Source organism: Oncorhynchus masou, chromosome 3 (genome assembly GCF_036934945.1).
Source record: "Oncorhynchus masou masou isolate Uvic2021 chromosome 3, UVic_Omas_1.1, whole genome shotgun sequence".
In the NCBI taxonomy this organism is placed as follows: Eukaryota; Metazoa; Chordata; class Actinopteri; order Salmoniformes; family Salmonidae; genus Oncorhynchus; species Oncorhynchus masou.
In genome coordinates, this window is record NC_088214.1 from 48562308 (window position 1) to 48576530 (window position 14223).

Sequence of the window (14223 nt, forward strand, 5' to 3'; positions counted from 1 at the left end):
ATAGACAGAAACATAGAACTGTTAGCATAATGCTATCCACAAGATATAGACAGAAACATAGAACTGTTAGCATAATGCTATCCACAAGATATAGACAGAAACATAGAACTGTTAGCATAATGCTATCCAACAACATGGACAAGAACATAGAACTGTTAGCAAAATGCTATCCACAAGATATAGACAGAAACACAGAACTGTTAGCATAATGCTATCCACAAGATATAGACAGAAACATAGAACTGTGAGCATAATGCTATCCAGCAACATGGACAAGAACATAGAACTGTTTGCATAATGCTATCCACAAAGTACTGTTAGCATAGTGCTATCCAACAATAGGAACATAACAGTGATGCAAATTTTCACACAAACCATACTAGAGCATATTCTAAATCACATACAGTGGGGCAAAATAGTATTTAGTCAGCCACCAATTGTGCAAGTTCTCCCACTTAAAAAGATGAGAGAGGCCTGTAATTTTCATCATAGGTACACTTCAACTATGACAGACAAAATGAGAAAAAAAATAATTAAATCACATTGTAGGATTTTTAGTGAATTAATTTGCAAATGAGTGATTTGGGACACAGGGATTTAAGCCAAAACAGTAATAGGAATGGAGTGAAGAGATTGTTATGCCTTTTGTATCCTTCTCATGAAAAGCACATTCTTATTATTAAACACATTCAGTGCCTTCAGAAAGTATTTACACCCCTAGACTGTTTCCACATTTTGTTGTTACACAGTCTGAATTTAAAATTGAGCACATTAAAAATGAAAAGCTAAAATGCCTTGAGTCAATAAGTATCCAACCCCTTTGTTATGGCAAGCCTAAATAAGTTAAGGAGTAAACATTTGCTTAACAATTAACATAAGTTGCCTGAACAATAACAGGGTTTAACATGATTCTTAAACAAATACCTCATCTCTGTACCCCAGACGTACAATTATCTGTAAGGTCCCTCAGTCAAACAGTAAATTTCAAACACAGATTCAACCACAAAGACCAGGGAGGTTTTCCAATGCCTCACAAAGACATTGAATATCCCTTTGAGCATGGTGAAGTTATTAATTACACTTTGGATGGTGTATCAATACTCCCAGTCACTACAAAGATACAGGCGTCTTTCCTAACTAAGTTGCCCTAGAGGAAGGAAACCATTCAAGGATTTCACCATGAGGCCAATGTATAGAGTTTAATGGCTGTGATAAGGAGAAAACTGAGGATGGATCAACAACAGTGTTGTTACTCCACAGAGTGAAAAGAAAGAAGCCTGTACATAATAAAATATTCAAAAACATGCATCCTGTTTGCAATAAAGCACTAAAGTAAAACCACAAAAAATGTGGAAAGAAATTCACTTTATGTTCTGTATACAAAGTGTTATGTTCATCACTGAGTACATCACTGAGTACCACTTCATATTTTTTGGTGGCTGAATCATGTTATGGGTATGCTTGTCATCAACAAAGACTAGGGAGTTTTTTATGGTAAAAAGAAATAAACATATCAAAAATATTTCAAGAGCAGGCTTTTTCCATCTTCGTAACATTGCACAAACCTGAAATATTTTGTCAAAAAATGGTACAGAAAAGCTAATCAATGATTTGTCACTTTAAGATTAGACTAATGCAATGCTCTACTCCCTGGCTACCCAGATAAGGCACTAAATAAACTTCAGCTAGTGTTAAATACAGCTACTAGAATTGTGACTAGAACCAATAAATTTGATCATATTACTCCAGTGCTAGCCTGGCTTCCTCTTAAAGCTAGGGCTGATTTCAAGGTTTTACTGCTAACCTACAAAGCATTACATGGACTTACTCCTACTGTACCCATCTCACTGATTTGTTCCTGCCGTACATACCTACGCTACGTTCACAAGAAGCAGGCCTTCTAAGCAAACAACTGGATGCAGAGCTTTCTCCTAAAGAGCTCAGTTTTTGGTCGGCCGGTCCATGTGAAAGTCTTTATTCAAGACTCATCTCTTCTGACTCAGGGGTACGAAGGTAAACAACAAGGCACAGGAGTGACGAACCACCCTTGCTGTCTCTGCCTAGCCGGCTCCCTTCTTTCCACTTGGATTCTCTGCCTCTGACCCTATTACGGTGGCTGAGTCACTGGCTTGCTTGCTCTCTCCCATCCTTCCTTTCCTTGGGTCAAGTGCGGTGGGGAGATCTTCATGGGCTATACTCGGCCTTAGGACCATGCCTCAGAACGACTTGTGGCTGTCCTCATCCCCAGTCCACCTATTCGTGCTGCTGATCCAGTTTCTGCTGTTCTGCCTGCGGCTATGGAACCCTGACCTGTTCACCGGTCATGCTACCTTGTCCCGGACCTGCTATCTCGAACAGCTCTTGCGTTCTTTTCTCTCCCTCTCTTCCCCCAGCACCTGCAGTCTTGACCTCTGAATACCTCTGAATGATAGGCTCTCCAACTGACAAATATTGTACAATTCTGTTGTGTAAATCTCTTAGAGCCTTTATTTTTTCTTAGGGGGAAAGAGATTAGAGACTTATCCAGAAAGACTCACATCTGTAATCGCTGCTAAAGGTGACTAACAGTTTTACATTAGAGTATTTTGTGTACAGTGAGGGAAAAAAGTATTTGATCCCCTGCTGATGTTGTATGTTTGCCCACTGACTAAGAATTGATGAGTCTATATTTTTAATGGTACGTTTATTTGAACAGTGAGAGACAGAATAACAACAAAAAATCCAGAAAAACGCACGTCAAAAATGTTATAAATTGATTTGCATTTTAATTAGGGAAATGAGTATTTGACCCCCTCTCAATCAGAAAGATTTCTGGCTGCCAGGTGTCTTTTATACAGGTAACGAGCTGAGATTAGGAGCACGCTCTTAAAGGGAGTGCTCCTAATCTCAGTTTGTTACCTGTATAAAAGACACCTGTCCACAGAAGCAATCAATCAATCAATCAGTTTCCAAACTCTCCACCATGGCCAAGACCAAAGAGCTCTCCAAGGATGTCAGGGATAAGATTGTAGACCTACACAAGGCTGGAATGGGCTACAAGACCATCACCAAGCAGCTTGGTGAGAAGGTGACAACAGTTGGTGCGATTGTTCGCAAATGGAAGAAACACAAAATAAATGTCAATCTCCCTCGGCCTGGGGCTCCATGCAAGATCTCACCTTGTGGAGTTACAATGATCATGAGAACGGTGAGGAATCAGTTCAGAACTACACGGGAGGATCTTGTCAATGATCTCGAGGCAGCTGGGACCATAGTCACCAAGAAAACAATTGGTAACACACTATGCCGTGAAGGACTGAAATCCTGCAGCACCCGCAGGGTCCCCCTGCTCTAGAAAGCACATATACATGCCCTTCTGAAGTTTGCCAATGAACATCTGAATGATTCAGAGGACAACTGGGTGAAAGTGTTGTGGTCAGATGAGACCAAAATGGAGCTCTTTGGCATCAACTCAACTTGCCGTGTTTGGAGGAGGAGGAATGCTGCCAATAATCCCAAGAACACCATCCCCACCGTCAAACATGGAGGTGGAAACATTATGCTTTGGGGGTGTTTTTCTGCTAAGGGGACAGGACAACTTCACCGCATCAAGGGGACGATGGACGGGGCCATGTACTGTCAAATCTTGGGTGAGAACCTCCTTCCCTCAGCCAGGGCATTGAAAATGGGTCGTGGATGAGTATTCCAGCATGACAATGACCCAAAACACACGGCCAAGGCAACAAAGGAGTGGCTCAAGAAGAAGCACATTAAGGTCCTGGAGTGGCCTAGCCAGTCTCCAGACCTTAATCCCATAGAAAATCTGTGGAGGGAGCTGAAGGTTCGAGTTGCGAAACATCAGCCTCGAAACCTTAATGACTTGGAGAAGATCTGCAAAGAGGAGTGGGACAAAATCCCTCCTGAGATGTTTGCAAACCTGGTGGCCAACTACAAGAAATGTCTGACCTCTGATTGCCAACAAGGGTTTTGCCACCAAGTACTAAGTCATGTTTTGCAGAGGGGTCAAATACTTATTTCCCTCATTAAAATGCAAATCAATTTCTAACATTTTTGACATGCTTTTTTCTGGATTTTGAAACCTACCATTAAAATTATAGACGGATCATTTCTTTGTCAGTGGGCAAACGTACAAAATCAGCAGGGGATCAAATACTTTTTTTCCCCTCACTGTATATCATTGACAAAAGATGAAAATTAAATCCATTTTAATCCCACTTTGTAACAACAAAATGTTGTAGAATTCAAGGGGTGTGAATACTTTCTGAAGGCACTGTAAGTGTCCTCCCAATATGAATGTCTAATGATATTGCTGTAGGTACACAGTATGAAGACAACTGCATGGTGTAACACTCAAATACACAACCCCCCATGCACAAAACATTCGCCCACCCCCCCTCACTCCAAACACACACATCGTGCAGTCAATACCTGACTCTAGGGAGACCCTCTCGGGAGCTCGTGGGGTGCGAGCGCTCGATGCGCGCTCCACCTCCACCTGGATGAGCTCTGTCTCATCTCGTCTATTCCCTCTCCGTGGGCTGTTTTTAGAATTTCCCTTACGGGGCCCCAAGGGGCTCGGACGCTCCCTGACGCTGACCTTCCTGCTACTGCGTTCACTGGGCTCGCTCAGGTCCACCAGGTCAAGGGCTGAGGATAGAACTGAGGAGACACACAAACACAAGGTCATTTCTGTGTAGTCATAAATGTAGTTGTGTTACTGCTGAATGAACAACTTGGGAAACACTTTCTAGGAGAACATGTAATGCATACAAAAGACTTGAGAGACAACCTATTCTAATTCTATCCATCCCCCTGACCCTATAACCCTTCTATGCTTGCAGATCTGAGTTGTCTGGATAAGTATAAGCAGACCGTGTAGTGGTAGGACTTCTACCATATTGTTTACTTCTTACAGATCTGCAAACATCAAAGGGTTAGAGCAGTGTTTCCCAAACTCTCCTCCCACTTCCACTTAGTTGATCTAGTCGGTAACACTTTATTTGGATATTCCATCTATAGATGCTCAACAAACCATCTGTAGACTATCAGCAGCGTTTCAACTGCATATCAGTTACATATTGGTTTCCTTTCATTGTAAGCTGTATATGGACAGCAGTCCGTGCTTTGGTTTAGTTTCCTTAGCGGCATTGTTTCCACATGCTAATGCTTTAGCCTTTTTAGCACAAATACCATTCAAGGCATGGCACCGATACTAGCATTTTTCACTCATCATGTTCAAATTATCTCAGTGACGTTGTTGAGCTTCACAATCGATTTTAGATACTTTCGTATGATTTGGACATGATGCGTGAAATCCAATATCGTTCCAATGACTTGAATGTGATTTGATCCACAAATGCTAAAACATTAGCATGTTGAAACAGTGTCAGAGAAACTAAACCGAGCCACGGATTGCTGTCATATCTTGTCCATAGACTGCTTACAGCAGAGGTATTCAAAGTCGGATTTGCAGTGGGGTCACCACTAGGAATTGCAAAAATTAAGAGTACAGTTTATTCTATGGGACAATATACATTGAGTGTACAAAACATTAAGAACACCTGCACTTTGCATAACATAGATTTCACTTTGATTCACTTGGTCAGTCTATGATCCCTTATTGATGTCACTTCAATCAGTGTAGATGAATGGGAGAAAAACAGGTTAAAGAAGGATTTTTAAGCCTTGCGACAATTGAAACATGGATTGTGTATGTGTGCCATTCAGAGGGTGGATGGGCAAGACAAAAGATTTAAGTGCCTTTGAACGGGGTATGGTAGTAGATTCCAGGCGCACCGGTTTGTGTCAAGAACTGCAATGCTGCTGGGTTTTTCACGCTAAACAGTTTCCTGTGTGTATCAAGAATAATCCACAACCCGAAGGAAATCCAGACAACTTGATGCAACTGTGGGAAGCATTGGAGTCAACATGGGCCAGCATCCCTGTGGAACGCTTTCGACACCTTGTAGAGTCCACATGGTCCAGCATCCCTGTGGAACGCTTTCGACACCTTGTAGAGTCCATTCCCTGATGAATTGAGGCTGATCTGATGGCAAAAGGGGGGTGCAACTGAATATTCGTTTTCTTAATGTTTTATACACCGTGTAAAAACGTTACTGATTTAAAAAAATATTTAAAAAAATACAATTTTATTGAGTAAATGCATGAACTGGTTTTCCTAGAGAGATGAAAATGCAATAACTTAAGGTTATTTGTTGACGTGAATTTCCGTTGAAAGAAATGGGTTCCCAGAAATTCTAGTAGAAAAAAAAATGGGGTCCCTGCTGAAAAAAATGGAATAGCACTGGTTTACAGGGTAAGGAAGCCAACGGAATTGTGTAATTTGGGTGAACTATCCCTTTAACAGCATTCTAGTAACTATTTGTAGATAGTCCCAAAGCATATCTAAATCAAGTGAAACACAAGTTGAGCTTAGTCTGTATAGCATAGACCTTCAACTATCTACTTCACATTCAAATATTTATCAACTGATGGGCATGTTGCAATTGTGCAATTACCAACACTCTAGTAACGCTCTGTAGACAAACAACCACTAAGCTTAAACGTGTCTCTTTCCTGTTGGTGATGAAGAAACGCATCAGAAGCATGATGTTAAACTCAATGTTTTAATGAACAAAAATCACTACATTGTCTATCAACATTTTTGGCCTAAAGGCTGCCAGTGCATGTTGGGCCATTGCTCGAGGAGAGTGAGTGAAAGAGAGAGACATTGCAGCACCAGGGAAGTTGAATTCAATTTGGGGAAAAACTCATATACGTTTTTCTTTTTCTTTTTAACAGGTTCTATCGAATGTAACAAAGTACCATCTTCCTGCAACAAGGAAAACATATTTGTCCTCATCTTAGTTGAAACATGGATTGTGTATGTGTGCCATTCAGAGGGTGGATGGGCAAGACAAAAGATTTAAGTGCCTTTGAACAGGGTATAGTAGTAGGTGCCAGGCGCACTGGTTTGTGTCAAGAACTGCAACGCTTGTTTTTTTACGCTCAACAGTTTCCGTGTGTATCTAGAATGGACCACCAACAAAAGGACATCCAGCCAACGGAATTGTGTAATTTGGGTGAACTATCCCTTTAACAGCATTCTAGTAACTATTTGTAGATATTTAGATATGCTTTGGGACTCAAGTGAAACACAAGTTGAGCTTAGTCTGTATAGCATAGACCTTCAACTATCTACTTCACATTCAAATATTTATCAACTGATGGTCATGTTGCAATTGTGCAATTACCAACACTCTAGTAACGCTCTGTAGACATGCATTGGGACTATGGAAATAAAGTGATTAAGTTAATATGCAATAATCAACCAACACATCCAAATGTGCAACTGATGTTGGGATGACTGAAATGACCTTTAGGTACTGGAGCACCCAGGGAAATAAATCAAGAGAGAAGCTAACAAAGAACCACAACGCTTAAATGTGACATTGCAGCAGCAGGGAAGTTGAATTCAATTTGGGGAAAAACTCATGTTTCTTTTTTTGAACCGGTTCTATCGAATGTAACAAAGTACCATCTTCCTGCAACAAGGAAAACATGATTGTCCTCATCTTAGTTGAAGGGGGAAGTAGCTCCCCCTTTCTCTTCATCTCTGTGACCTTTACTTGAATATCACCCACCATGCATAACGTTGCCAGAGGTGTGTTCAGTTCGACAGAGTAGTGTGCAATGTATAATTAAAAGTAAACTACTGAACGACCAGTATAAGAACGGTGTGTTTATGGTGACCCATAGAGCGTTTGTGTATGTGTGTGCTGCACATGGGTGATGCACAAGTTTTGCGTTTCAAATGGTCAAAACCATCACTTTATCAGTTTTTCACATTGTCCTTGAAAAGTCCATGTTTGTGCCTCCTACCCCAACGTATATCCACTCTATGAAGCAGAGCTTCCTCTTCAGGGACTTCTTTGACCGGTTTCCATGCCACACTTCCTTCTTGTAAATCTGCCACGCCCTCTCAATATTCTGAGTGTGCAGACCTGTAAGTGGGTCGACTGTGGTTGACCTGTAATCCTCCTTTGAGAAACCTGCAAAGGCCCTCCACTTGTCACTGACTACCGTAATCTAACGCTTCACATGCTTCTTGATGACAGCAACCAGGGTCTCCTTGTTCCTCGTCTTCACAAGCCGAGAGAATTGCTCCGGATCAACAACATTTCCGAACACCCATGTCTTTGTCCTCCATGTATTTCCAAAGTGTCCTCTGGTGTACTGGAATTAAACAGTGTCAAAGTATCATTAGTGAACAAGGAATCAACCTACCCATTAAAAAAGGCCATCTGCAGTTCAAAAGATAAAGTGAAACCCCACCACAGTTTTGGTAAACAGCTGAGGGATGGAGCTGGAGAAATGTAAATCTCTCAAATTCCTAAACAGAGCTAAGGATGCAATGACTGACCATCCATGATATCAACATGGGCTTTTTAACAGACAGAAATACTCCTCAGTTTCATCAGCTGTCCGGGTGTCTGGTCTCAGACGATCCCACAGGCGAAGAGGCCGGATGTGGAGGTCCTGGGCTGGCGTGATTACACATGGTCTGCAGTTGTGAGGCCGATTAGATGTACTGCCAAATTCTCTAAAACAACATTGTTTTGTGTGACAAAACTGCACATCTTAGAGTGGCCTTTTATAGTCCCCAGCACAATATGCACCTGTGTAATGATCATGCTGTTTAAATCAGCTTTTTGATATGCCACACCTGCCAGGTGGATCGATTATCTTGGTAAAGGAGAAATGCTGACTAACAGGGATGGAAACACATTAGTGTACAACATTAAGAGAAATAATATGTTTGTGCATATGGAACATTTCTGGGATCTTTATTTCAGCTCATGAAACAAGGGACCAACACATGTTTATATTTTTGTTCAGTATATGTTTTGAGGCTATACAGTGTTGTTTACAATTACATGATTTACAAACAATGGAGTAAATCAAGATTATATTTTGGGTTCTGATGGAGATTAAGCTCATGAGGTTTTATTCCTCAGGAATCAATGGCTATATATTGTATTATTCAAAGTCCAAATTGATGATGCACATATTACAGATTAAGCCTTTATATCGAAGATCTGAACAGCAGTTTTTAAATTAAAAAGTTAGTTATCACTGGAGTGTTTTGTTTATTTAGACGTACCATGAGCGCCAAAAGTATTGGGACAATGACAAATGCTACAGTAATATGGATGCTACCATGATTACAAATAATCCTGAATTGTAATAATTATGAGTGAGAAAGTTACCCCCCCCCCAAAAAAAAATGCTAACCTCCCCTTTTTCGTGGATATCCAAGTGGTAGTTACAGTCTAGTCCCATCGCTGCAACGAAGCGAAGGTCGAGACACAGCCCTGCCAAGCCGCACTGCTTCTTGATACACTGCTTACTTAACCCACCAATATTTCAGAGGAAACACTGTACAGCTTGCGACCGAAGTCAGCGTGCATGCGCCCAGCCCGCCACAGGATGCTCTAGAGCGCAATGGGACAAGGACATCCCAGCCGGCCAATCCCTCCCCTAAAGCGCAAGACGCTGGGCCAATTGTGCGCTGCCTCATGTGCGGTCTCCCAGTCGCAGCTAGCTGGGATCAAACCGGGGTCTGTAGTGACGCCTCTTAGACTGCTGTGCCACATCAGGACGCCCCTTTACTGTTCTTTATATATTCAGTTTCAATATGGTAACTATTGCATTCATTGTCTGTGTATCAAGTTAAAAACCATAATGTCAAGTTTACCAAAGTTTAATATATTTAACTTCTCAGATGCGTCTAGATTCAGTTCTGAAATTCAGTTCTCTAATTTCAGATTCAAAACCAGAGACAACATCTTGGTACCTTGCCAGCAAGAAATGGTGAAAGAGAACAGAGAATCAAACACTATGTTAAGCAGGTTCCTGGTGTTTTCTGAAGCCAATGTAGCATGTCGAATGTATGTTCTTTATATGAATTTGGCACTAGCATTTTAACTGTTTGGGCTATAAGCTATTATGACCCCATTCTTGAAAGCGAAGTTTCTCTGGAACATGGTGGTGCCTTCTGTTCCCCTCTATGGACACATTAGAAGGAGAGGGGAAAAAAACAGCATTTTGGCCCGCATTACAATATAGTTAAATACCTTTTCTTGCTCTTGTGACTTACTGGGTGCGAACCGGGTCTCCTGCATGTCAGAAGACTGGTTTAGCCCACTTAGCTGAAGCCCATCCGAATGAGTACAGGAAGCTAACATTTTGACATACTTTTGACCTCATACTCCATCATAGCACCAATATAGCTGACTGCATTTGAACTCAGGCCCACTGCACAACAACACTTTCTGTGGCAAACAGAAGCAGAAGGATCTGTGCACCTCAATGGAAGTGCAACAGAGGTGGTTTGGTGATCAATGCATGTGATGAGCAAACGTATTGCCTGAGACCTGAAGACATGTTAGTTTGACTAATGGGTTTATAACCCAATCCTGCGCGCCAGACAATGTAACTTGTCTCTGAAATGTTAGTTATCCCGCAAAAGTGGTCCCCGGACCACCTGTGTTACACTTCACCCCCCTTTGACCTCTTCCTCGAAGAGACCAATCAAAGTAACATGATACTTTGACTGAGCTACTGAGCTAAAGCCTAGGCATTGGTTAACAAAGTCTTTACATTTACATTACATTTAAGTCATTTAGCAGACGCTCTTATCCAGAGCGACTTACAAATTGGTGAATTCACCTTCTAACCCAGTCACGTTACCCTTATAATGAGTACTTGAATCAAACCAATCTTCAGTTTCTCATCACATAATCCTGGGTCACCAAACCACTCTCTTTTGATGATTAACCTTGCTGGATATTGCAGACTTGTATTAGTGTAGCAGATTGGGATCTGTGAAACTCACTCCTCAGCCTGAAGTGTGACCCCTTACGCTACTTAAGAAGCCTTTTTCAACGGCGTGATGGGATGGTATGGTACAGGAGGACGGTCATGTGTGTTTTTGAAGCAGAGAGTTTGAGTCTCTGTATAAGCTGAATCAGGGGGAAGCGGTACTCGCTAAGCAAGCTGGACTCTCACAACAGCCTGAAGTCACCCTATCAAGCCTAGCTAGGCTAAGTCAGACCTGCTGGCTACTGGCCAAATTAGCTAACGTTCTTGATTCGTGTTAATAAGATAAATAAAACATCTCAAATTAGCTACTCACTTTAACTGCTTTGAGGTCTTTTCTGTTCCTCACTGTGTTTTTCCAGTTGTCAGTTCGACCACAGCATTTACACTCATTTGTGGCGCCCAAATAAAAAAATGACGGTTTGAATTCTGCAGCAGAAAAAGAGTGGTTCTTGTTGCTAGGCTACCAGTTACAGTGCTTGTAGCTTGCGGTTTGCACCTTTATGAATTATATGGATTTAATATATAACAAAGTATTGAGCATGTCCTCAAAACTCAAATAATCAGACAATGTATATCAAAACGCATATCAAGATCCTGATACGGACCTCAGTCAAGAGCATATGCATTGTATTTGTTGAGAAAATATACTATGTAGCCCTATTGATAGCCAACAGATCCGACCCACTTGCTTACAGCTGCACTAGGGTCAGACAGGCTTCCTGTATAGATTAAGACACTGTGAAGCCAGCGTGAGATATAGTTTAGAAAAAGCACTTCAATCCAGGGATGAGAAATGCACTGTACTATGAATTGCCCCATTATTCCAACTGTTACCCCAAGACGATTGAACTAGTTTTTTGGTTTGTTATTAAAGTTGTATATATCTTTTCCACAAACACATTTTTAAAACAACGTACAGCATAAATATTGAGCATATGACAGACAGACATATCCTCTGAAGGGATTAAACCAAGGCCCCATACCTTTTAAAGGGTTAATAAATTGAGTTATGGTCAACTGTACGGAGACCTCTGGGTGTGTGGTAACACCTGTTTTGAGTGTTGTCCCCTTCAGACACTATCAGAAGGCGGAAACCGTGGCTGAGTTTCTGCGAACACGACTGTTTCACTGAGAACACAAGGCTGCCGCAGGCCTGAAGAAAACAGCCTCCTGTCAGAAGATGCTTAGACTCGTTCACCTTGCTATGACCCTATACTTGTGATGAAAGGTCAAGTTTTGGTCAAACCCACTTCCGAGCTTTTAATTGCTGACAAGATGGTTGCTGCTGTCAGGGAGAGGTTAGATTTATTAAAATGTTGTTGCCAGGGAAAGTCCCGCAAGGGGGACTGGGGAGGCTAAATGAGTACAGGATGTCTTAGCTCTCCTCAGGTCTTCTCTCTCCCCAGTCATATACTGAACTCTGTATCAACTGGGGAGGCTATATGAGTACAGTATGTCTTAGCTCTCCTCAGGTCTTCTCTCTCCGCAGTTATATACTGAACTCTGTACCAACTGGGGAGGCTATATGAGTACAGTATGTCTTAGCTCTCCTCAGGTCTTCTCTCTCCCCAGTCAGATACTGAACTCTGTACCAACTTCTGCCTACTGTATTACTGAGGGATAATCTAAATACTTAAAAAAAGAGTGATTTTCTGGATTTTTTTCCCTCATTTTGTCTGTCATAGTTGAAGTGTACCTATGATGAAAATGACAGGCCTCTCTCATCTTTTTAAGTGGGAGAACTTGCACAATTGGTGGCTGACTAAATACTTTTTTGCCCCACTGTATGTTGGTCAAGCCCCACCTTATGAAGCCTTGTTTGGGTTCCAAAAAACCTATGTAGTATCTTATATTGAGTAAGTTTCCCCCTGGCTTCCCTTATGTTCCTCCTTGAGCTGTACAAAACCTTCAACCAGGTATCATCACACTTAAGGTCAATTTCCATAATGTTCAGAGGTTTTTAGTCTTTACTCAGCAGATGACTAAATATTGAGTAAAAAAAACATCTGCTTTATATTTGGGTAATTTCAAATATTCAGCTTTTGGGTTCTTTCCTGGATTTTGTTGATAGCCGTTTAACAAACACTCCCTCCATTGTGAATATTTCCAGAAATGTCCCTCGTCTCCCACATATTTTTGTACCAAATCTGAGTATGACTTTAAAACATCTTCATTGTACAGATTACCTATAGTATGAATTATTTTCATTAGCCACTGTTTCCAGTATACAGACTTCTTTCCCATCAGTAGCCTAGGATTGTGCCACAAAGATGAGTATCCTTAGATGTGAAATTCCACATTGTATACTGTTCTCCACACCACTTGAGTGTAACAAATTTGGTTTGGGAGTATCAACAGACCTCTCCCCTGTAATACTATGTGACAGAGTATCAACAGACCTCTCCCCTGTAGGACTATGTGACAGAGTATCAACAGACCTCTCCCCTGTAGGACTATGTGACAGAGTATCAACAGACCTCTCCCCTGTAGGACTATGTGACAGAGTATCAACAGACCTCTCCCCTGTAAGACTATGTGACAGAGTATCAACAGACCTCTCCCGTGTAGGACTATGTGACAGAGTATCAACAGACCTCTCCCTGTAAGACTATGTGACAGAGTATCAACAGACCTCTCCCGTGTAGGACTATGTGACAGAGTATCAACAGACCTCTCCCCTGTAGGACTATGTGACAGAGTATCAACAGACCTCTCCCCTGTAAGACTATGTGACAGAGTATCAACAGACCTCTCCCGTGTAGGACTATGTGACAGAGTATCAACAGACCTCTCCCCTGTAGGACTATGTGACAGAGTATCAACAGACCTCTCCCCTGTAGGACTATGTGACAGAGTATCAACAGACCTCTACCGTGTAGGACTATGTACAATTTTAATTCTAATTGTACAATTTAACATCTGGTAAAGCCAAGCCTCCTACATCCCTTGGTGAGCACATCTTCATATTAATCCAGCATCTAGGGTGACAGCAGTGGTAGGAACTATGTTTGAGCGGTTTAACCACATGAGATGGAAGAGCCTCCTCATATTATCAGTTGAGGTCCTGTTCTTAATAAATCCTACTTGGTCACCATGTACGATATTAGGTAGTGCCTTCTCTAAGCGTATCGCAAGGGTCTTAGTAAGAATCTTACAATCCACATTAAGGAGGCTGATAGCTCTAAAATTCCCAGGTTCTTTAGTATCGCTATCCTTTTTAGGGGTAAGCGATATCAAAGCCTCATTAAAAGGTGTCTGAAAGGGAGCCATTATTAATGACTCCTGGTAAACCACTGTCAATATAGGTACAAGAATGTCAATATACTTTTCAAAATATTC

General features: G+C 41.5%; 1 protein-coding gene across 1 annotated transcript in view; it reads right to left on the minus strand.

Annotated features, from left to right (window-relative positions):
- Positions 1–14223, minus strand: part of pex5lb (peroxisomal biogenesis factor 5-like b) — a 161151-nt gene that overhangs the window by 55365 nt on the left and 91563 nt on the right. The window contains exon 3 of the mRNA XM_064943118.1: positions 4429–4659. Coding sequence (XP_064799190.1) covers positions 4429–4659 — 231 coding nt within the window. The remainder of the gene's footprint in view (positions 1–4428; positions 4660–14223) is intronic.